The sequence below is a fragment of the Moschus berezovskii genome, chromosome 28 (assembly GCF_049115385.1).
Source record: "Moschus berezovskii isolate FMDL1 chromosome 28, NW_MosBer_1.0, whole genome shotgun sequence".
NCBI classification, from domain to species: domain Eukaryota; kingdom Metazoa; phylum Chordata; class Mammalia; order Artiodactyla; family Moschidae; genus Moschus; species Moschus berezovskii.
Genome location: NC_142487.1, coordinates 1855445 through 1877180, shown reverse-complemented (window position 1 = coordinate 1877180; position 21736 = coordinate 1855445). Strand labels below are relative to the sequence as shown.

The following is a 21736-nucleotide window of genomic DNA, read 5'->3' as shown; positions in this document are numbered from 1 at the left end:
TCGCCCCGCCTCCTATCGACAACTGTAATAAAAACAAAACATGAACGTTTCCTTCAATCTCCCTTCTCTAAACCTGCCATTTTCTGTCTCCCATCACATCCCAGTTGAGAATCCACCCGGGGAAATAATGAATGAACAGAGTCTGTTCTGCTTGTTTATTTACAGTCCACGCACTCTGATTCCGTTTAACTTGATCCAGCTGCCCTCTCGCGCAGCCAAAGAGGCGGTTCGGGGTCAGCGTAGAGGCTGACCAGAGGAAGCCACACCCGGCTGCTGCCCTGCCAGGAAAGAGCGACAGCGACCACCAGCCTCCGGCCAGGGCAGCGACCGGAAGTGCGGTCCTCTGGGGCGGAGAAAGGTGACCTGACGCGCCCGGGTAGACGGCCAATCAGAAGCGAGCGTACAAACGTAAAAGGCGGAAGAGACGCGGTCTAGTTCCGCTCGCGACCGCCCCCGCCGCCATCTGTCACCTCAGCTCCGGCACCAGTACCCTGCCGTCCAGGCCCCGCCGCCTGTCTCCTTGGCGGAGCTGCTTCCCGATCCTGCCACCTGTCTGCTCTGTTCTCGTCGCTGACTTCTTCCCCTCCATGGATCTGGTCAGAGTGGCATCCCCTGAGCCCGGGCCAGCAGCGGCCTGGGGACCCAGCAAGGTGAGTGGCAGTCGGGGCTGACGCACCTGCCGTAGCCTCCCGACTGGCCCTCTCGGAGGACCCGGAGAGGATGGCAGGCGCCGAAGCGGCTCCCCAGGCGACTTGGGAAGTTTGGGGCTGAATACCAACCGCCTGGGAAAGGGAGGACGGGCGGCGGGGCTGCGGGTGTCGGGGAGAGAGAGGCAGGGAAGGGGCACGGAAGGGGCACAGGCTACCAAAGGCCTCCCCGGTTTGGAGTCTCCGTCTAGTTCTGCACCTCGGTTTCTGAACCCCCGTAGCATGTATTTGGGCGGGACTCGCTTAAAGATGCTGACGTCTGGGGGAAGGCAAGCACGAACTTGTTTTTCTCCAGCCAAATGAGTCAGCCCAATTATTCACAGAAAGCCAGACGGATAGATGGTTGGGGAAGCTGTTTCCTTAACTTGTCAAGTGTGGTCATCCTACTTGGGCAGTTTGTTGTTTTTGAAGTAGAAAGTTTAGGAGATAAGTCCAGGCGCACCCTTCCTCCCCTCCAGGCTAATACTCAAGTGTTTACAAACTGTAAGATGGTTATGTCTGGGTTTTAACGTTTATGCTTTTTCGTGTAATGGCCAGCTAAAATGCTCATTTAACATTTGGTTCCTGAATTCGGGCTGCTGCTTTTCATGATAATTTCATTATAAGAATGAGAAGATTCTTTTGCCACTTTATGGAGGGTTTTCTTGAAAGTACAAGTAGCTCAATTGAGATTTTGTGTTCCTCAAAGTTGTGAAGGAATCTAACTTTTTTTGCTTCCTAATTGTTCATTTTTTTAAAGTAAAATGGATATTTACCAACATATTAATTTAAGGTGTACAACATAATGACTTGATACATGTATATATTGCAAAATGCTCTCCACAGTAAGTCTAGTTAGCATTCAGGATTACATTTTGTTTCTTGTGATGAGAACTTTTAAGATTTACTCTGTTAGCAACTTTCACGTATACAATACAGTATCATTAACTCTAGTCATTCTGTATAGTATGTCTCATGCCTTATTTATTTTGTTAACTGTAAGTTTCTGTCTTTTGACCACCTTTACCCATTTCACCGACTTCTTTATGTGTTCACACAGAACATTTGTTCCATTTAAAGGGTCACTCATTAATCTTATTAGATCTTCATGCCAGGTCTTAACAGAAAGTGGGGGAAATATGAGCTATTAAGTACTGTAAAGGAAAGTTCTCATACAACCATAAGGAGAATCTAGGATATTTAATTGGCAAATGTGGTTATAGTTGTGTGTTTACATTGTTTATTTTTTTCCTGTCAAAGCTTTGTTTACAAGGTCAAGATCAGTAGATGTAAAAGAAAAGTCATTAGAGAGACACTAATAAATATATACTATACATATTAAAGTTCTCCAGGTAAGCTTGTAAAGCTTGTAAAAATGCAGATGAGACAAACTTTGCTCAGAATACCTAAGCTCAGAACAAACTTCACTTCCAAAACTAATTCAGTAGTAAAATATTTGACATCAGTCATATTTTCATTTAAGTGTGCATCATCAGGACTATAAAATTTCATTTTCTTCTTGCAATAAAAGATCATCTTGGGGTTTACTGATGTTCTGTTAAGAAGACAGCATTTTCATGGGGGAGACAATAGAAATGCACTGCAGGTATCACACTGCAAGTATCGTTTCCTTCTCTAACCTCTTGGAAGATGGAAGTGATTGTAGAAACCTGTGTGGAGTAAGTGGAGATTTGAGGAAAACCTTGGAAAATGGAAAGGATGTTAAAGGCTAATGATTCTCAAAACTTTTTCCATCAGGACTTCTTTATCCTCTTAAAAACCATTGAGAACTCCAAGAACTTTTGTTTATATTGGTTATATCTATTGATATTTATCATATCAGTAATTAAAATTGAGATATTGAAAAACTTTATTAAGTGATACACATCATGATGTTTATATAAATAATATTTTTATGTTTTACCAAAAAAAAAAAAAAAAGCTGTTTTCCAAAATGAAAAATTAGTGAAGTAGTATTTTGGATTTTTGCAAATCTCTTTAATATAGTAACTTAGTAGAAGACAGCTTAATTTTCATAGCTCGTTTTTCTTCGGTCCATTGAAGTATGTATCAGTTGAAGTATATGAAGAAAATCCATCCTTACAGATACATAGATTTTAGCAAGCAAAATTGCAGATGGGTAATAAGAGCACGGTAGACACACTGAGAACGAACTGAGTTAATCTTTAAAACTGCACATTAAAAAAATGTTATTCAAGTATAGTTGATTTACAGTGTTGTGTTTAATTTCTGCTGTACAGCAAAATGATTCAGTTATACATGCTTCTTTTTTATGTTCTTTTCCATTATGGTTTATCACAGGGTATTGACTGTAGTTCCCTGTGCTGTACAGCAGGACCTTGTTGTTTGTCCATCCTATATATAGTAGTTAAAATTCACATTTATATTCTAAACCCACTACCTTTGAAATTTTTGGAGAACACAGTTCACAGGCACTCATTCTAGTAGCCACCAGAGTGCTGCCATCATATCTGGTACAGACTCTGGAAAACTCTACACTCTTGAGAGAATGAGAGTGGAAACTTTTTTAGAACTACTATGAAAATAATTTTGACCTCTTAGTCACCCCGAAAGGGACTTGGGGGTCCCCAGTTACAAAATGCAAAGCTGCTGTTATGAGCAATGAATTTTAGGGAATATTCCAAGCAGGAGAATGGACATACTGTAGGCAAAAGTGAGGAAGTGTGTAGCTCTGTTGGAAAGAGCTGTAACAAGTGGATTAGTGGTACTCCTCAGAACTGTTAAGGTCACCAAAAACAAGGAAAGTCTGAGAAACTCACAGCCAACAGGAGCCTAAGGTGACATGATGACTAAATGTTCAGTGGTATCTTGGATGGTATTCTGGAATAGAGTAGAGACATTAGGGGGAAGCTAAGGAAATCTGAATGAAGTATGGGCTTTAATTAATGATTGAGCTCATTAATTGTGACACATGTACAGTATTTACACGGCGATGCCGGGTATAGGGAATCTGGCGACTCTATAATCTTTGTGATTTTTTATTGTTGTTGTTGTTGCTCTAAAAATACTCTAAAATTGAAAGTTTAAAAAAAAGTAGTGTTGTTGTATAGGCTCAGATCACATTTTGCAGAAATCCTTGTTCTGAGAAGTAAAATTACCCACTTAAATATTTGCCTAGATTATGTCTTCAGCTGCATGAGCAGAAAAGGGACTTTCCTGTGAGTTATGGTTCTCTTGACTGGCTTTAAGTTGAGGACAGAATTTTTGTTATTGTGTACCTCCTTCATGTTTGCTGTTGTTTTTTGTTTGTAAGTTGATTCTTTCCCCATAGCTGTGTGCAGTAAAATCTTTAGAAAGAAACAAAAAGCGGAATGGGCAGCTTGTGATGCATCTTGAAGAGTAGAAGGCAGGGGGAATGATTTCCCTGCCATCTGCAGCCAGCCAGGTGTGGGAGGATGGTAACTGTGGAGACCCCACGTTGCTGCGTTCAGTGGTTGAAGTTTCCCAGGAGAGGAAAACAGGGTAGGCCAGGGGTCCTCAGCGAACAGGAGTCAGGGAGCTAATGATGGGCTTGGTAGATGTCACTTAAAGCAGAATAACTAACTGGAAGTGGTTGGAGTTTCCCATCAGATCTTGATGGCTGGTGAGTTTAATTTGTTGAAAGCAGTAGTGGGAAATGATGTCAGATTGCTTGGGTAGAATAAGGGCCTTTTACTCTTATCTCCTTAAACATTTGACAGAGGGAGCCGACGACTTCCTGAAGAATTGAAATATGACAAAAGAAGATTCCCCTCCATTCACCCCATGGTGCCCATTCGGAGGAGGGGCCCCAGTGCCTTTGCTAAGCCCCCTTCGGGATGGTGGACCACTTGAGCCTGTGGAGGGCTACCATGCCTGGCAGCTGTCCCTTACAGCCTGGAACGTTTTAAGGAGGGATTTGGGGCTACTGGTTTGAAGATGTGATTTCAAAGTATGGAAGCTGGCAGACTTTCAGAAATCTTTACTTATTTACCCCACCCAAGGAAGTCACCTCAACGTGAGGTGGCCCAGCTGAGCTGACCAGCAGGGGTACAGAGAAGTCCAGCTCTAGAGCCTAGGAGCACGGTCAGCAAGACTGAGCAGTCCCGCTGTCTTGTTGGTGCTCTCAGTCTCTGCATGTTTCCCTTTCCCATTCATTCTATCGTGGAAGTAGGTACATCTCTGCCTCCAAAATAATACAGTGACTGCCTTTCATTATTTTCTCTCTTTGAGAGTTTGTCCACAGATGTTTTAACATCTTAGGAGAATTAATTGACTGCGAGCTAGAGACTAGAAGCCTGAGAAGTGGGTGGGCAGAGGGGCTGACAGCACGGTGGAGAGGAGGATTTTAACCTGGGAGTGGTGTAGAAAGAAATCAGACCTCTCCAGCCTAGGGACACCGTGGCAGTTCCGTGACATATCCCCAGGTTTCCTTTTGATGCCTGTTCAGTAAAGAACTCGAATGCCTCTTTAGGTCTGAAGCCCTATGCTGGACTCTGGCTAAAACACTTACCATCATGTGTTATTCTAAATTAGACTCTCAGGAGTGGTAATGGTTAAGAAATGTTTGGACTTTATCTTGAAGGCAGTGGGAAACATTAAAGCAATAAAAGAACTTCAGTAAGGAAACTGAGCCAGTCAAATCTACGTTTTAGAAAAACCATTGTGTTGTGGTGTGGAGAGTGGAAGCAAACAGAAGGCAGAGGTAGGAGGCTCTTACAGCGAGTAATCCAGCGATGGGAGGATGACACCTCGGAAAGGGGATAGAGAACAAGTTCAGGAGATACTTAGACCTCTTATTAGTATTAATGGTCTTAATCACTGGGCTATCAGATGGAGTCATTTGCTGCCGCTCAGTGAAGCTTCTCCCCTCAAAAATTAGGAATTGTGAAATAAACCTATGGTTTATACAAATTGCAGGAGGGCTGAGATGGTGATGCCCATTGAGGAGGGCTGACCAGCCAGCTGTTCTTGAAGAGTCTCACAGAATACTACTTTGCTCTAGTAATATTGTTTCAATCCATTGAAACTTTATTGAACTTCTAAAGTTCAGAAGTATAGGGTTCATTGTCACTGCTGGGTTTTTTTTTTTTTGTTTGTTTTAGCGTATCCCAGGATATCTTGAAAGAGGCTGCCGTACACTTTTTACTTGTCGAAGACTTAATGCTTAAATTAGAAGGAAGTATAACTTCTAAGTGGGCTTTGAATTGTGGTAGTTGGTTTAGCCTGTTCCTGTAAGAGAACCTGCCCAGGAAGCCAGATTATAAGTGGACGGTGAGCAAAAGTATATGTTGCTTGGTGAGCCTGATATCAGAACAAGGGCACCCCATGAACGCAGTGGCTAGTCAGGTGATGCTGGCGCAGCCTGTGCTCCCCTCCACCATAAGGACATTCCCTCCAAGCGGGCTGGAAAGTGCTCTTGGCTGCCATAGTCTAGGTGTATCTTTGATTAGATTTGAGCTAGGATCTATTTTTACCTTCGAGATGACTTCTGCAAAAAACTAAACATGCCTTTGAGTTTATATAACTCCTCTAATTCTCAAAAGATAACCTTATTTCCAAGTTTGGAAGTCACTTTAATTTCATTATTTTGAATTGCCTTCTTTTTTTTTTTCCAATAGTGTCCATGGGCTACTCCTCAAAATACAGTATCTTGTTCTTTGTCTGATGTAATGAGTGAGGAGTTGGCTAAAGAATTGCAGTTAGAAGAAGAAGCTGCCGCTTTTCCTGAAGTTGCGTAAGTAAAAGTCACAAAGAATCTATTTGATCTAGCAACTGACCATACCCAAGTCTTAGGATTTGATTAATGATTGTCATGACAAATGAGTCAGAGATATAGAAAAGCAGTGCAATAGAAGGAGCACCATTTTGGGAGTTCACTGATATTTGGGTTTTGGTCCCAATTTTGTGACTAGTTTTCAGTATTATCTTGGGCAAACTGCTCAGTTTCTCTGGGTTTCAGTTACTTCAACAGTTGAACTCTGTTATCAAATAGATTAACAAATAATAATCAAATAGATTAACAGTTTTGATTAAGTGTTTGTAGTTTATCTTTCCATATGTATGTTATCTCTCTGATCAGAACACACAACAAATGAATTTGGAGTCTGCTTGGTTCTTATGATAGGCCCTTTAGCTTTCTGTTTCTTAAAGCTCCCTTAATCCTGTTCGCTGCTCTGCTGTTGGTCAGAGGGCAGCTGGGCAGGAGAGGGTGAAGGGTTTGGTAAAGTTCTTCCATTGTTTCTTCAATACAGTGTTAACACTGAAAAGGCACATCTCACCCATAATAGATAGCATCTGTTTACACCAGCACATTGTATTAGCCCATATTGCCTTTTTGAATAGTGTTGCTGAAGGACCATTTATTACTGGAGAAAACATTGACACTTCCAGCGACCTAATGCTGGCTCAGATGCTACAGATGGAGTTTGACAGAGAATATGATGCCCAGCTTAGGCGTGAAGAAAAAAAATTCAATGGAGATAGCAAAGGTACTGTGACCTTATTGTGACAACCCCATTGGGTGGTAGGAAATGCTTGTAATGGGCCCTAAATAAGTCTTCAACTGTTTTTGCCTTTTAAGTTTCCATTTCCTTTGAAAATTATCGAAAAGTGCATCCTTACGAAGACAGCGATAGCTCTGAAGATGAGGTTGACTGGCAGGACACTCGTGATGACCCCTACAGACCAGGTATCAGAGCTTTGACCTTCTGGGGGCGTAGAATGGGGGGACAGGAGGACTAAGTATTTTATATTTATCTTTGACGCTCATTTGGTAATTTACTGTTAGAGTCAGACAATAACGAATGCAGCAATTTAGTCTCTGCTATTTTTACATACTTGCCTTGTCTTAATCACCTTTAGCAAAACCAGTTCCTACTCCCAAAAAGGGTTTTATTGGAAAAGGAAAAGACATCACCACCAAACACGATGAAGTAGTATGTGGGAGAAAGAACACAGCCAGAATGGAAAATGTAAGTTACAGAAAGGATTCCTCTGAGTCGTAAATATCCTAAAGTTCTATTAGGATAAGTTAAAAACATAGGATTCTAAATACACTATCTTAAGTTTCTAAAAATATCCTTCATCCTTTCTAGAGATATTTTACAAGACAGTACAGCAACACCATGGAGACTCAGCCACTGATGAGAATACACCTCAGAATAAAATTCTCCAACAATATTAAGAAAACTAGTTTGATTTACATTGATTCTAAAATTAAGAAACCGTTCTTATGAAAGTAACGTTTTCCAGTATCTTAGTTTTCCATGAAATGCCTGAGAGACATAACAGTGGTGATTGGAGGATAACAGTGGGAGGTGGAAATACTTCCTACTGTATACCCTGTTACAGTTTTTGAATTTTTTATCTTGTGCCTACCTCTGCAAAATCAGAAACAAGATGTGATTTTTGAAAAATAGAAAAAGAAAAATGGCATTTTTTCCTCCTTCGTAAATATCATGGTAAATATAAAACATTTAGACTTCAGAACAAAAATACTTGTTAAGTAAACATATTATTAAATTCTAGAAATAATCTAGATCTGACTGTAGAACGACTCTGTCCAGTAGAGTTTTTTGTGATAGTATCACACACTGTGTGTACCAGTGCTATCTAATATGGTAGCCATATTTGACAACTGAGAAATTGAAATTTGGTACAACTGAGGAACTGAATTTTTAATTTTAATAATTTAAATGTAAATATCCACATGTGGCTAGTGGATTCCATATTGGACTTAATTGTCATGGTGTGAGCATAGCTTATTATTGTACCCTACTCTTCAAAAATAATTGGGAAATTTTTTTTTTGTTAAGACTTAGTGTGATTTCAAAATGTAATATATTCTTTGATATAAAAGCAAAGTTCAGAGCATATGCTAAAATACCTTAGTTTTTAGATGTGTTTGGATGTTTTCTATGCATAAAATAAACCCTCCCTTCCTTTGGGATGAAATTTCTTAAAAAAGCCTTGTTTCCCTTTCTGTTGAGCTCACTGGTGAGTTATTTTGGTTTTTCCTCTGTAATGTCTATGGGTTCTGCTTTCATAGCATTATCATCTATTGAGTGGGTAACCTTATCCAAGTAAAACATTTTTTCTGTCCCATGTTAAACTATTCAGATGCTGATTTTTCTTTTTCATTTTGGCAGTTTGCACCTGGGTTTCAGGTAGGAGATGGAATTGGAATGGACTTAAAACTATCAAACCATGTTTTCAATGCTTTAAAACAACATGCCTACTCAGAAGAACGTCGAAGTGCCCGCCTTCATGAGAAAAAAGAGCATTCTACTGCAGTAAGTATTCTTACGTTTAATGAAAAGGTTCATATTGGAAAACTTCACGTTTGGAAGAAAAAAACAAGACAAAAGTTCATGTTTGATATTTTTTTATGAGATTGACTTTTCAAATCAAAGATGTGAATAAAACCCAAGTAGCTTTGCCACTTGACTTTCAGATTTCATGTAATGGTTCTTAATCAGTTACTCAAGACTAGCCTTTCAGTGGTCATAATTAATTTGGACTATGTTGCTTTCATTGCATATGATAAATTGTTTTCTGTCATGACATATTTATAATAATGTAATAGTTTATAATGTTTTACGTTAATGAAGTTAGTGTCTAGTATCTTGAGAATAATTTTTAAACTTTTTAGAAAAACAAACTAATGGTAGGTACATCAGGAGAGCTATTTAAAGTTTGGAGATAAAACTTTGACTAAGCTAGAGTCTGATTTTTAGTAGTTCTTTTTGATATTCACTTTCAGAGACAGTAGAGTTATAGGAATGGATGGTATCTTAACAGTCCTTTTTTAAGAGCCTGTTATATATACATCTCGGAGAAGGCAATGGCAAGCCACCCCAGTACTATTGCCTAGAAAATCCCATGGATGGAGGAGCCTGGTGGGCTGCAGTCTGTGGGGTCGCTAAGGGGCAGACACGACTGAGCGACTTCACTTTCACTTTTCACTTTCACACATTGGAGAAGGAAATGGCGACCCACTCCAGTGTTCTTGCCTGGAGAATCCCAGGGACGGGGGAGCCTGGTGAGCTTTCGTCTATGGGGTCACACAGAGTCGGACATGACTGAAGTGACTTAGCAGCAGCAGCAGCATATATACATCTAAGTAAATGAAATATAAAAGTTTTAAAAAGTGTATATTATTTTGAATGTTAGATATTAGAAATGGCTCAGAAAATGTTTTGTGATTACCAGTCATTTTCACTTACAGCACTTTATCTTTTGCAGGAAAAAGCAGTTGATCCTAAGACACGTTTACTTATGTATAAAATGGTCAACTCTGGAATGTTGGAGACAATCACTGGCTGTATTAGTACAGGAAAGGAATCTGTTGTCTTTCATGCATATGGAGGGAGGTAAACGAGCAGAAAACAATACAATAACATAAACCAAACTTAGTCCCTTGTTCTGAATTTACAGAAGATCAAAGTTTAAAGTGTTATTTTAGGAAGTCTCAGCAATATAGGGACATAAAAAGAGAAACACAATCAAGGGAGTTCCCTAGTGGTCTAGTGGTTAGCATTCGATGCATTCGATACTTTCACTGCTATGGCCTAGGTTCAGTCCCTGATCTGGGGGACTGAGATCCTGCAAGCGTTGCTGGGTGGCCAAAAAAATAAACAGTCATCCCTATTCTACCGTCAAGAGAGAACCAGTAATAATTTTGTGTAGACTCCTCCAGTCTTTTTTCTATTAACGTATTATTTTTCTTATTATTGTAATTGTTCTGTATCATACAGGTAGCTGTAGTGGCCCAGCAAAATTTGAACCTGAGTTTGATTCAAAACTTTTCTTTTCTCTATGGGACTCTGATACCAAGTTGGGAGGGTTATACTTAGATCACTTATTGATTTCTCCCCCTTTTAATAATGCTTGCATTATTTAAAGAAATGTCTTTAAAGCTTTTTTGTCATTTTAGATCTTACCCACTTTACTTTTGTTACGAGATCTTAGTCTAGTAAAGAATGGCATGAGGAAGAGAAAACATTTTAAACGTGGAGCCTGTTGAGAGAATGTGCAAACCGGGAGTATGATGTCATCTGGTTACTTAGCTTTGAAGTCTTACTAGTTCAGCAAGGCTTACTAGCTCAGCTAATCCTTTATGTTAGCAGTGTTTATAAACAAAAATGTTAAAATAGATTACAGATTATTCTAGTTATTTTTAGCTTTAGAAGGTATTTATTATGTACTTAAAGGGATTCAAACAATTACTGCTCAAGTACTTGCCTTTGGTTTTCTTATTTAACTTGTCTCCCTTTCTAGATGAGACATACACATATAATCATGTATTGAATTATACTAAGTTCCAAAATGAAAGGGATAAAAATGAATGTTAGTTTAAAATGACTCAACATTTTTTAAGCAGTGTGATCTGGAACAGTCTACTAAACTTACTTGAAAACTGACCCTCCCTTCATAGGATTTTAGTAGGGGTGATTGATATCATATTTGATTATACCTGGTATAAATTAATCTTAATAAACCTTTTCTTTTTTTTTTTTTTACTCTAAGCTCTGTTGCCCGCTTTCCAAATTTCAACTGAGGGTTCCCTGAGATTAGGCAAACGTAACTTAATGGCACAAATTAATTTAAAATGAAAAGTTCCTCACAATAAATATTAAACTGTACAAAAAGGACTAAAATGAAAGTAGCCTTCATCTTACCAGCTGTGGCCCCACAGGTTTTTTCTCTAAAGGTTACCACTATTAATAGTTTTTAGTCTGGTCTTCTAGAAGTTTTTATGCATGTATTTCTTATTTTCGTTTATATGCTGTATTCAGCATCTTTTTTTCAATTAATATATCTCTGGTCCTTCTATTTTACCATTTTTATAGTAGAACATTCCACTCTACAGGAATATCTTTGTACATAAGCTTTGGTGTACTTTTGCAAATAAATCCTTAAGTTAAATTCCGAACACTTGGAATTGCTGGAGCAAAGACCACATGCATTTTCCCCCTTTCTGTTAAACAGTGGAAGGCCTTACTGAAGGGAGAGTACCAGATTTTGCTCACTGTTTGGCCCGCTGAGTTGGCTATTATAGCAATCAATGTTTCTTGATTTCTGTTATTCATTAAAAATTTTTTTAAACTTTTTCTTCTTATGTGTCACACCAAAGGCCAGAAATCTTAAATTTGTTTATTTTTTAATAGTGGGGCAAATACAGTTTTCCCTATGAGCTAGTTAGATCTGCAGGTTGCACACTTCTGAATGTCAGTAGTTGTTGCCAAATTGCCCAATGAGACAGTTAACCAGTTTATGCCACCACCTGTAAGCAGTATGAACCTGTTTCCCTCATCCTCATCAGTGCCTAGTCTTATCAAACTTAATATTTTTTTCTCAGTGTAAAAGATGGAAAGTACCTTTTTAGTGTTTTAGTGTGCATTTATTTAGTTATGATTAGGTTGTATTTTTTCTTCTCACGTTTTGGCCACTTGGGTTTCTTTTCCTTGTCATTTTCCTTGTTTATTCTTTGTCCATTTTCTGTTCAACTTAATGATCCTTTGATAGAACAAGTGAGCTCCCTTTGCTTATGGTGGAATTGATATTATAATCTATACTTTGGTATTTGTAAGTTAGTAAAGCTAGAGAGCATTTGGTTTTCAACAACTGAGAGTAAATATATTTTAAAGTGTAAGTTAGTTTCCTCTGCTGCATAACAAATTACCACAGATATAACAACTTAAAACAACACCTATGTATTATCTTACAGTTCCTGCTGATCAGAAGTTCAGGCAGGCACGGCTTAGCTGGGTTCTATGCCCAGGGTCTCCCAGGACTGCAGTCTTGCATGTCAGCTGGTCTGTGTTCCTTACCGGAGCATGAGGTCCTCTTCCATAGGCGCAGTTCAGTTCCTTGTGACTGTAGGACAAAGGTCTCCACCTTCTGGTTGCCTGCCAGCCAGACTGCTCTGAGCTCCTAGAGGTCCCTGTAAGTCCTAGTCTTGAAGCCCTTTTGTACAGCAGGTTGCATCTCAGAATAATCAGGAAACTCTCTGCCTTGAGTCTACTGAGTCTTAGAGGATGGCAGATAATCCTGGCAATGACTATACCATCACTTTTGCTGTAGTGTAATCTACTCAAGGGAGGGGCTTATACAGGCGTGTATACCAGGGACTGGGATCTTGGGGACCCTTTTAGGTCCTGCCTACCACAGAGCTCTTATGGATTCTGTCATGCTCACATTGACCAAGTAATCAACAGTTAATTGAATAGTAACATGTGCAAGATTTTTTCAGGAAATAAATGTATAACATGTTTTCTGCTCTCAAAGAGCTTATGGTATATTCAAGAGGCAGACATTACAGTAAGAACTGGTAAAAGTTACACAGAATGTAACATACATAGGTTGTTTTTTTTAATACATATGTATGTATCTTTTTTAAAAGTGTAGAAAAGTACTATTCATGATCGTGATTGTCTCTCAAGAGTTGAAATGGGGAATGTAACTACCACAGGTGGTAATCAAAGGAAATTGCACCTTTATTTGTAAAGTTTAATTCTTTAAAAAAAAAAGTGGAGGAGGGAGTGCTGAAAATGGGAGGATTGAAATTTAGACAATGAGATTAGACAGTGAGAAAATTAGAAGTTACATATTTAGAGGTAATAAGATAAAATTGTGTAAGCAAACCAGAAATTGGTACAGAGGACCTTAAGAGCTCGGCAGAGGGTTGTGTAATTTACCGAGAAACATGGAAGTTTTTTTTAGTAGGAGAATGACAAGATGAATTTTATAAATTAGATTCTATTCTGGAGACCTTGCAAGTGAGGAATCTCCTCGGTGCTATTTTTGATACGGCCTCATCTACCTATGGTTAAATTATTTCAGTGACAGAGAACTTATAGCAAAATCCAGAGATGTCTATAACATCTTTAAATTATCATTTCTTCCTTGGAGAGAATATTCCGTCTCTCTGAAAACCAGTTCGTTCATTCACCAAGTATTTATGCAGCTACCATGTTCCAGGCATCTTCTGTGTACTAGGGCTTTAGCAGTGACTGGTACAAGGAAGGTCCCTGTTTTCATAGACTGTACTTCTTCCCACCCCTCCCTCCAATCCCCTCCCAAGACTATCAGATAAGTGCCATGCAAATGGATAAAACAGGGTGATGTCATAGTGACTGGGTGACTGCTTTTTATCAGTAGGACTGGGAAACCTCTGATGAAGTGACATTTAAACCTGGATTTGAATGACACACCTGGATTCAGTATCACGTATCAGAAGGAAGAACATTCCAGACTAAAGAACAGCTAGTGCTAATGCCTTCAGCAGGTGTAAGCTTGGTATCTTTGGGAGACTAAGAAAGCCAGTGTCTCTGGAGTGCAGGGTGTGAGGAGGAGCCAGAAGGCTGGAGAAGCAAAGGGTGGATCAGGCAACATTCTGTAAGCCAGGGTATGGAGTCTGCTTTTTCAGTGCAGTGGGAACCAAAGCTCAGAATCAAGTCTCATTTTCAAAGGATTACTCAGATTGCTGTGTGGGAGATGAATTCTAGTCAGGCAAGAGAAGAAACAGATCAGTTAGAAAGTTGTGGTGAAAGTTGTGGTGACAGATGACTTTGGTCAGACTAGCAGGTGATGAAGATGAAGAATAGGAGACTTCTGGTGTATGTTTGGAAAGTGAGAGTGGACAGTCTGTGCTGCGGGGTTGGCTGTGGGGAGGGAGAGAGACTCTGGGCAGACTGCAGCCTATTTTGAAGTGTATGGAAAAAAAAAAAAAAAGAAAAAAAATTCATTAAGGAAATTTGAATAAACTTTGGGCAAGTGTATAGGTCTTCATTGTTCAAGTGTAATTCCATAGTCATTAAATGAAGATTATATTATGGGTTGTTGAAAACCGTTGACAATTTATTTGAAAGTGTATCTTATTAAAAAAGATAAAAGCTAGGGTTTTCTTAAGACCTAAAACGTGGAGGCTTAAAAAAAACAAAACACCCCAAGACTTTCATTCTCAGAGAAGGTAGATTTACTTTCATGTCATAAAATCTTTTATTTTTAAATTGTTTTTTACCTGGTAACTTATACTGACTTAATGTTTGTTTCTTCCACTTAGCATGGAGGATGGAAAGGAAGATAGTAAAGTTATACCTACAGAATGTGCCATCAAGGTATTTAAAACAACCCTTAATGAGTTTAAGAATCGTGACAAATATATTAAAGATGATTTCAGGTTTAAAGATCGCTTCAGTAAACTAAATCCGCGTAAGATCATCCGCATGTGGGCAGAAAAAGAAATGCACAATCTTACAAGGTAAAGAAAATCATTGTGCTGGAAGTCATCTTGGGTGATCACCTCTTTGTATTAAATCTACCAGCCTGGCAAAAACACCCATGCTTTCTTTTAAATTCATTTGTAGAAAGCATGAAAGGCCTTGAAATTCTAGTGTTTAAGGAGGGCTTCTATAAGAAAGCATTTCTATGCATATAACCTGAATTCATACTCATAGAGTGGAAAATCCATTTTGTTTTTTCTTTTCCTCAGTAAAGTTTGAGGGAAATTAAGTCATTTTTTACTAAAGATATTTTGTCATATATCTAAATGCTATCTTTTCCAGCTTCCAGTTAGGCATATTATAAATAATAATTTCCTTTTTTGTTTCAGGAAAGGTTTATCCCATCTAATATTTGTTAATTTGGTGAGGGCAGGGTTTTACCAGTCTGATTGCATTTTGCTTTATTAGACTTGTTGCCCAATTCTCTAAGCAGAATTTATCAAGGAAATTGTTTTGTCAACCAAGAAATTGACTAATAATCTTTCTTATTTACAAACCTTCCTATATTTGAACTATTAAAAGCTTTTTAGTTTGCTTTTTCTAAAGTTGTTTGCTTTCAAACATAATTATCTACATTTATTAGTTTCAAGTCTTCTATTTAGTAGGACTTCTAATTAGGATAATTTCCCAAGAGGCCTTTCTGCCCTACAGACTGTTTTCTGTATTACTAAGATCTCATCACTGCCTTTCTTAACATTTTCCCGTAGCTCCCATAGTCTTGACTGTAAAGTTCAAAGCTGTTTTGTGACGTGGAGCCAGCCGTTTTCTGTGGGCTCAGCCCACTTGTCCTTGATTTACACACACACACACACACACACACACACACGTGGACTGTGCACCCTGATGCCTCTGCATCTCACAGTAGCTTCCACACCACACCTCCCCACAGTTTGAACCTGGCTGGTTCCTGTCTGCCCACTTCTTCTCGATGCCGCCTACCCACACCTCTGCCAGTGCCCATACCACATTGTGCTGTCATCATCTCTTCACTCATCTGTTTTTTCCACCAGGCCACAGGCTCTGTGAGGGCAGAGGCTGTGTCATACTGCCCTTGCATTCCATCATTCCCCAGAGTGGAACACACTGACAGCTCATTGCAGGACCTCGTTAGATATTTGTTGAATAAATGAAATATTCTCTCCTACTGATCTTTACCTTCTTGATCCTTTCTTTCTGTATAGGATGCAGAGAGCTGGAATTCCTTGTCCAACAGTTGTACTACTCAAGAAACACATTTTAGTTATGTCTTTTATTGGCCATGATCAAGTTCCAGCCCCTAAATTGAAAGAAGTAAAGCTCAGCAGTGAAGAAATGAAAGATGCCTACTATCAAACTCTTCATGTAAGTTGTGCCGTACAGAGCATTCAGATACCAAAAAAATACTTCCTCTAAACTAAAAAAATTCCTAACAGTACTATTTTAAGGAGTTATAACGAGAACAAACTGAAATTTGTGAAGGAATGTTAATGTTGAAGAGTGGTCTTTCTATCAGTATGCATGTGTTTTGACTTGTTTTAGAAAAATCATGGACCAGTGGAGCAAGTGAAGGGTCAATGTTAGTGACATGGAAGCCAGAAGCTATTCATAAAACTTCATTAAATAAAATTTGATGTTATTGTATTTAGCAGATACAGTGCCTTGTTAGTTTGTATGCCCTCTTGAAACGGTGAAGGAAATACCGTTAGTGTTGGGAACTTGGAAGGAGGCAGATTGGCTCTCAGTGTAAGGAAGTGATGATCAGAAGATGGTGAGGCGTGGTTTATCCATCTGTGCAGGCATTAGAGTTGGAAGGCATATGTCTGGAGTCTTGAGGAAGCTATTTATGTTTTGGGACAGCAACCAAATTCAGTCTGGGATCCTTCTAGCTCAAGAAACTGCTCCCGATACTGTTATTCCTCTGTTTTGTAAGACTTCCCTAGTGGCTCAGATGGTAAAGTGTCTGCCTACACTGAGGGAGACCCAAGTTCGATCCCTGAGCAGGGAAGATCCTCTGGAAAAGGAAATGGCAACCCACTCCAGTACTCTTGCTTGGAAAATCCCATGGACGGAGGAGCCTGGTAGGCTACAGTCCATGGGGTCATAAAGAGTTGGACACGACTGAGTGACTTCACTTCACTTCTTCACTTTTTATCTTGGAGTTGTGTGCACCCCTTGGAACTCTCAGTGCTATGTTTGCCCTTTTGTGAAGGGTAAGCCTCGGTCCCCTGGTTAAGTGACCACAGCTCTCTCACATGTGTGGGAATCTAGGTCTGCCCTTTGGCCTCCTGATCACATAACTGTCACGTGGGCAGGGAAGTACGGTGTCATATCTCTTCCACTGTTTCATTGTTCTCCCATCCTTCCTTGTGGTTAAAAAAAAAAAAAAAAAGGCACAGCCTTGACTGTAGCACACAAAATAAGTTAAGTTCTTTACCCTGGTTTTGCTCCTTCTGGAAAATACTGGTTGATGTAGATGTTTTAGTTGTGTGGGTAACGCAGAATGGTTCCTCATGTCCTAATGTCTGTCCTGCCTTCTCACAGTTGATGCAGCAGTTATATAACGAATGTACTCTCGTACACGCCGACCTCAGTGAGTACAACATGCTCTGGCATGCTGGGAAGGTGAGGAGCATTTTGTTCATGTTCAGACTTAGTGACTTGATGTAAATGACCGACTATAACGAAATCACTGTGCTGTGTATTTAAATAGGTCTGGTTGATCGATGTCAGTCAGTCTGTAGAACCAACCCACCCTCATGGCCTGGAATTCTTGTTTCGTGACTGTAGGAATGTCTCACAGGTGGGAATGTAAATTGTCTTTTTTATGGGTGGGCTGTAATAGGTTGAAGTATTTTTCTGACTCCTAAGACCAATAAGAAGACACTGTTCTTAGAAGTTAAAGGAAGGGTTTAGTTCCTCTTTACTTTCACGATAAAGAGACAAAGATTGATTTGTCAGATTTTCACTTTTTGCAAGAATTTGATTGCATGCCTCACATTTGGGCCAGTGAATTAAATTTCTGAGAGAGTAAGCTTTATTTTGGTTCTAAATATTTAAGCCACCAAGTAGACATGTAATCCGTGCACAGTGCTTTAAGGGAAGTGGAACTATAGCAGCCCTGCATGCTTCTGCCGTTGTTACCACACTAAGAAGAGTCTTCCTGGTGGTGTAGTCCGGACACTGTTTCTCCGAGGCTGAGTGAGTAGACGAGGGACGGTAGACTCAGTTATCACAGAGTGGATGCTATCAAACATCACATCTGTTTGCTATTTTCTAAAGGAAATGAATTGTCAGCAACAGATTCAGATAGGAATGTTCTTTCTAAATATGATAGAACAACTTCATTTTGGAAATAATGTCTGAGTTTACTGGAAAATTTTAATTCATGAAATTTAGTGATTATTTTATGTCTACTGAAAGCAACGGCAAGCGATTTTGTATATACCACTTATAGGTATAGAAGGTACAATATGACAGACTTATTACTAAATCCGAAGACAGCTGAATGTGTGAGAGGACAGTAAGCAAGTAGAACCTGAGCGCAGTTTTATTTGAGTTGGAAACATCTGTAGCTAAAAAATTATGGAGGGAATTCACCAGTGTCTTACAAGTACACTGTTTCCTGTTTCTGAGCGAACCTTGCTAATATCTCTGCTGACTTTCTCATATTTCGTTACTAGTTTTTTCAGAAAGGAGGAGTAAAGGAAGCCCTTGGTGAACGAGAACTCTTCAATGCTGTTTCAGGCTTACACATCACGGCAGATAACGAAGCTGATTTCTTAGCCGAGGTAAGTGTTGTAAGGCTGTTTTTCACCTCACTGATAGTGGGGAATTGGAGGGAGTAGATAATGAAACCCAGAGCTGAGTTCATCCTCTCATCCCCTCAGAAACAAAAGTAATTAGAGATTTTTCCTTTCTTGAAATGGTTTTGATCCTTCCTTGGAAATACCCAGTCATTACAGTGGACCTACAGAACCATAAAAAACCTTCCTCCAGAAAGGCCTCTCAAAACTGAGCAAAAACCAAAATGTGAAACAGCAGCTAATTATTCCCAGCAACCTACCAAAGCAGAGAATGATTGTAGAATCTGTTCCAGAAAGCCCGCTGTGACTTGAGTTTGGCCAAGCCATGCTGGAGTCTAAGGCCAGAAGAGAAGTGACGGGAAGCTGGTACATCTAGCTTTTAGTTCAGGACAGTTACCTGATGTTGCTGCTGCTGAATCAACTTTGGGATTTCTTTTTCTTGTTCCCTGAAAGCTGTATAGATTATATCCTAAGACCTATCTGATGCCAGTGGCTAGCTTGATAAAAGACACTAAGCATCAATCCTGATAACATAATCAAGTAAAAACTTACACGTATGTATCACACTGTGATCTGTGTCACACACTGTAATTCTGATTCAAGTCCAGTGTCATTAGGAATGTCATTTCAGGAGAGTAAAAATACCAGTTCAATCTCAAGTATGATTTCTGTGAAGTAGCATTTTGACCAATGGATTCAATGTATGTATTTTGTAGATAGAAGCTTTGGAGAAAATGAATGAAGATCATGTTCAGAAGAATGGAAGGAAAGCTGCTTCATTTTTGAAAGATGATGGAGGTCCACCAGTCTTATATGATGAATAGCACTAATGCCCACTGCTTTCCGTGTTGACACAGTGGTGATTGTCAGCTGCCAATGGCAAATGAAGTTATGGGTGACTTGAAATATCAGAACATGAGGCGTGTACAATGGTGCTTCTGTGGTTTTTTTCCCTTGTAACCCATACAACAGATGCGTGGAATTTTTAGCTCAGCATTGAGAGAATAAAATGTCACTACCTCTCATGATATGAATAGGGCAATATAATTCTTAACAGCTACAGGTTATCTAGATGAAATCAACCTGATTTTACAGGATTTGTGGCATAAAATGTTTTGATGAGAATTTTTAACATTTCCAAATATGGAAGGAAGGGACAGATGTGTTTACAAAGGAGACATTTATTACAACACACTTGGCTTTTCTCACCTCCCTCTTTAGTGTTGCATCTTTCCTCAAATATTTTATTGGCCTAAAATTAGCCCTTCTTAATTCTTTTTTCAGATTGTGACCATGATTCTAAAGGAAAATTTCTTCTCTTTAGTAGGTGACGTAAATGGAAATTTGGTTTCAGAATGGCTGAAAGTGCTTTTTATTGGTACATCATGAATTCTTTTCCACACTCATATGCAAGAAAAAGGCATCATCAATTTCTGAAAGAGATAAATAAGTACTTTTCAGCTATCCACAGTTTTTAAATTTAACTTCCAGCTTTTCTACATTTAGGTGAAATGGTTAGGATGTAACTCATGGTGCAGCCGCTCTGCATTTATAATGAAAATGTAAATTATCTGGAAGGACAGAATAGAATTTTCAACCATGTTTAACATTTTTAATGAAGCATTGAAACAAAATTCAGTTTACACATCACTCAAGCTGTATACTTACTGATTTTGAAAGAAATATAGCAGGCTGCCTAGAAAGATTATAAAATCAAAGGATGAAAAGTACATACAAAGCAAGTTAGGTACCAAATCACCAACTAATTTAAACTGCCTGATCTCGCTTTTAATAATTTTTAGTACTGTTGGGGCGCCACTTCTTAATGCAGACAAAATACATTGACTCTATTAAGACTGAAGCTCATTCAGAACAACAGAATCGTTCCTCCTATTACTAGAATCATTAGTTACACTTGAAAGCTTCTCCATTAAGATTATTTTAAAATGCCAAATACATTCTCTCCTAGAAAAATATTTCTTTTTGTTTCTGTTTTATAACTTTCAGTTGTGTTTCAGAGAAGTGTAATTTGGGGCTACTCATTGCGTTTCATGAAATGTTTACCACTATGAAACAAATATTTAAATGACTGGGAATTACTGACTTTACAGAAATTTCAAAGAACTAATTTTAAAAACCATTAACCATTAAATTTTGTTTTGTTTTCTGACATACTCTGTTTGACAGTAGCAGCAAACTACTGCTGTGTGGCATTCTTGGAGTGTGCTGTGAACATGCTTTTTAAGAAATTAAAAATGAAGAGATCATTTTAGAATTGGTTCTTTGTGTGTATTCTTCCTATTCCTTATATTAACATTGAGTTACATTACCCCTCCTCTTTAAATTCAGCAGTGCTATTTTAAATAGTTCCCTCCCCCCACCAACTTCCCATCTTTAGATTTCACTTTAAATGACCTATTTCACATTACAAATAGGTTTTTTCCCCTCATGCAGAGCTGAGAGTAAATTTTTCACATAGTGGAAAATGTTGATTTGCTAAATAGTCAAATACAAATGGGAAATAACAAAATCTGGAAACAAGGATCTTTTGCCTCACTTTAATGGAAGTGGATGTATGAATATGAGATAAATTATCAAAATAAGGAAGATTATGTGTAGAGAATTTTATTTCAACAAGATAATTTTTTCCCAGTTTCCTTTTATTAAAAAAAAATCAGGGACTTCCCTGGCAATCCAATCCATTTCCCTGGCAGTGGTTAGGACTCCTTGCTTTCACTGTCTGGGTTGAATTCCTGGTCAGAAGTTACGGAGCAGCCAAAAAAAAAAAAAATCTGTTTTTCTGCTTACAAAACTAAGACATGCCTGCTTATTTAAATTTAAATATTACAGAAATCCAGAAGTACTGAAGTAAATGCTCCCTTGAATTCCAAAAATCACTGCATGCAGTGGGCATACATCTATGCCACGTTGTTTCCTCTCAGCAAATGTTATATTCTCTTTTTTAAAAAAATCTTTGGAC

The 21736-nt window shown here is 38.8% G+C and overlaps 1 protein-coding gene across 1 annotated transcript; it reads left to right on the top strand.

Annotated features, from left to right (window-relative positions):
* The first annotated feature begins 424 nt into the window (after positions 1 to 424).
* On the top strand, positions 425 to 21031 carry RIOK3 (RIO kinase 3). Its single transcript, XM_055417096.2, has 13 exons — positions 425 to 650; positions 6308 to 6423; positions 7032 to 7177; positions 7270 to 7377; positions 7551 to 7660; positions 8837 to 8980; positions 9933 to 10060; positions 14755 to 14952; positions 16156 to 16315; positions 17495 to 17575; positions 17664 to 17753; positions 18634 to 18741; positions 19473 to 21031. The coding sequence occupies exons 1-13, from the start codon at positions 588 to 590 to the stop codon at positions 19578 to 19580; spliced, it is 1560 nt and encodes a 519-aa protein (XP_055273071.2). The 5' UTR covers positions 425 to 587; the 3' UTR covers positions 19581 to 21031.
* Positions 21032 to 21736: the final 705 nt, after the last annotated feature.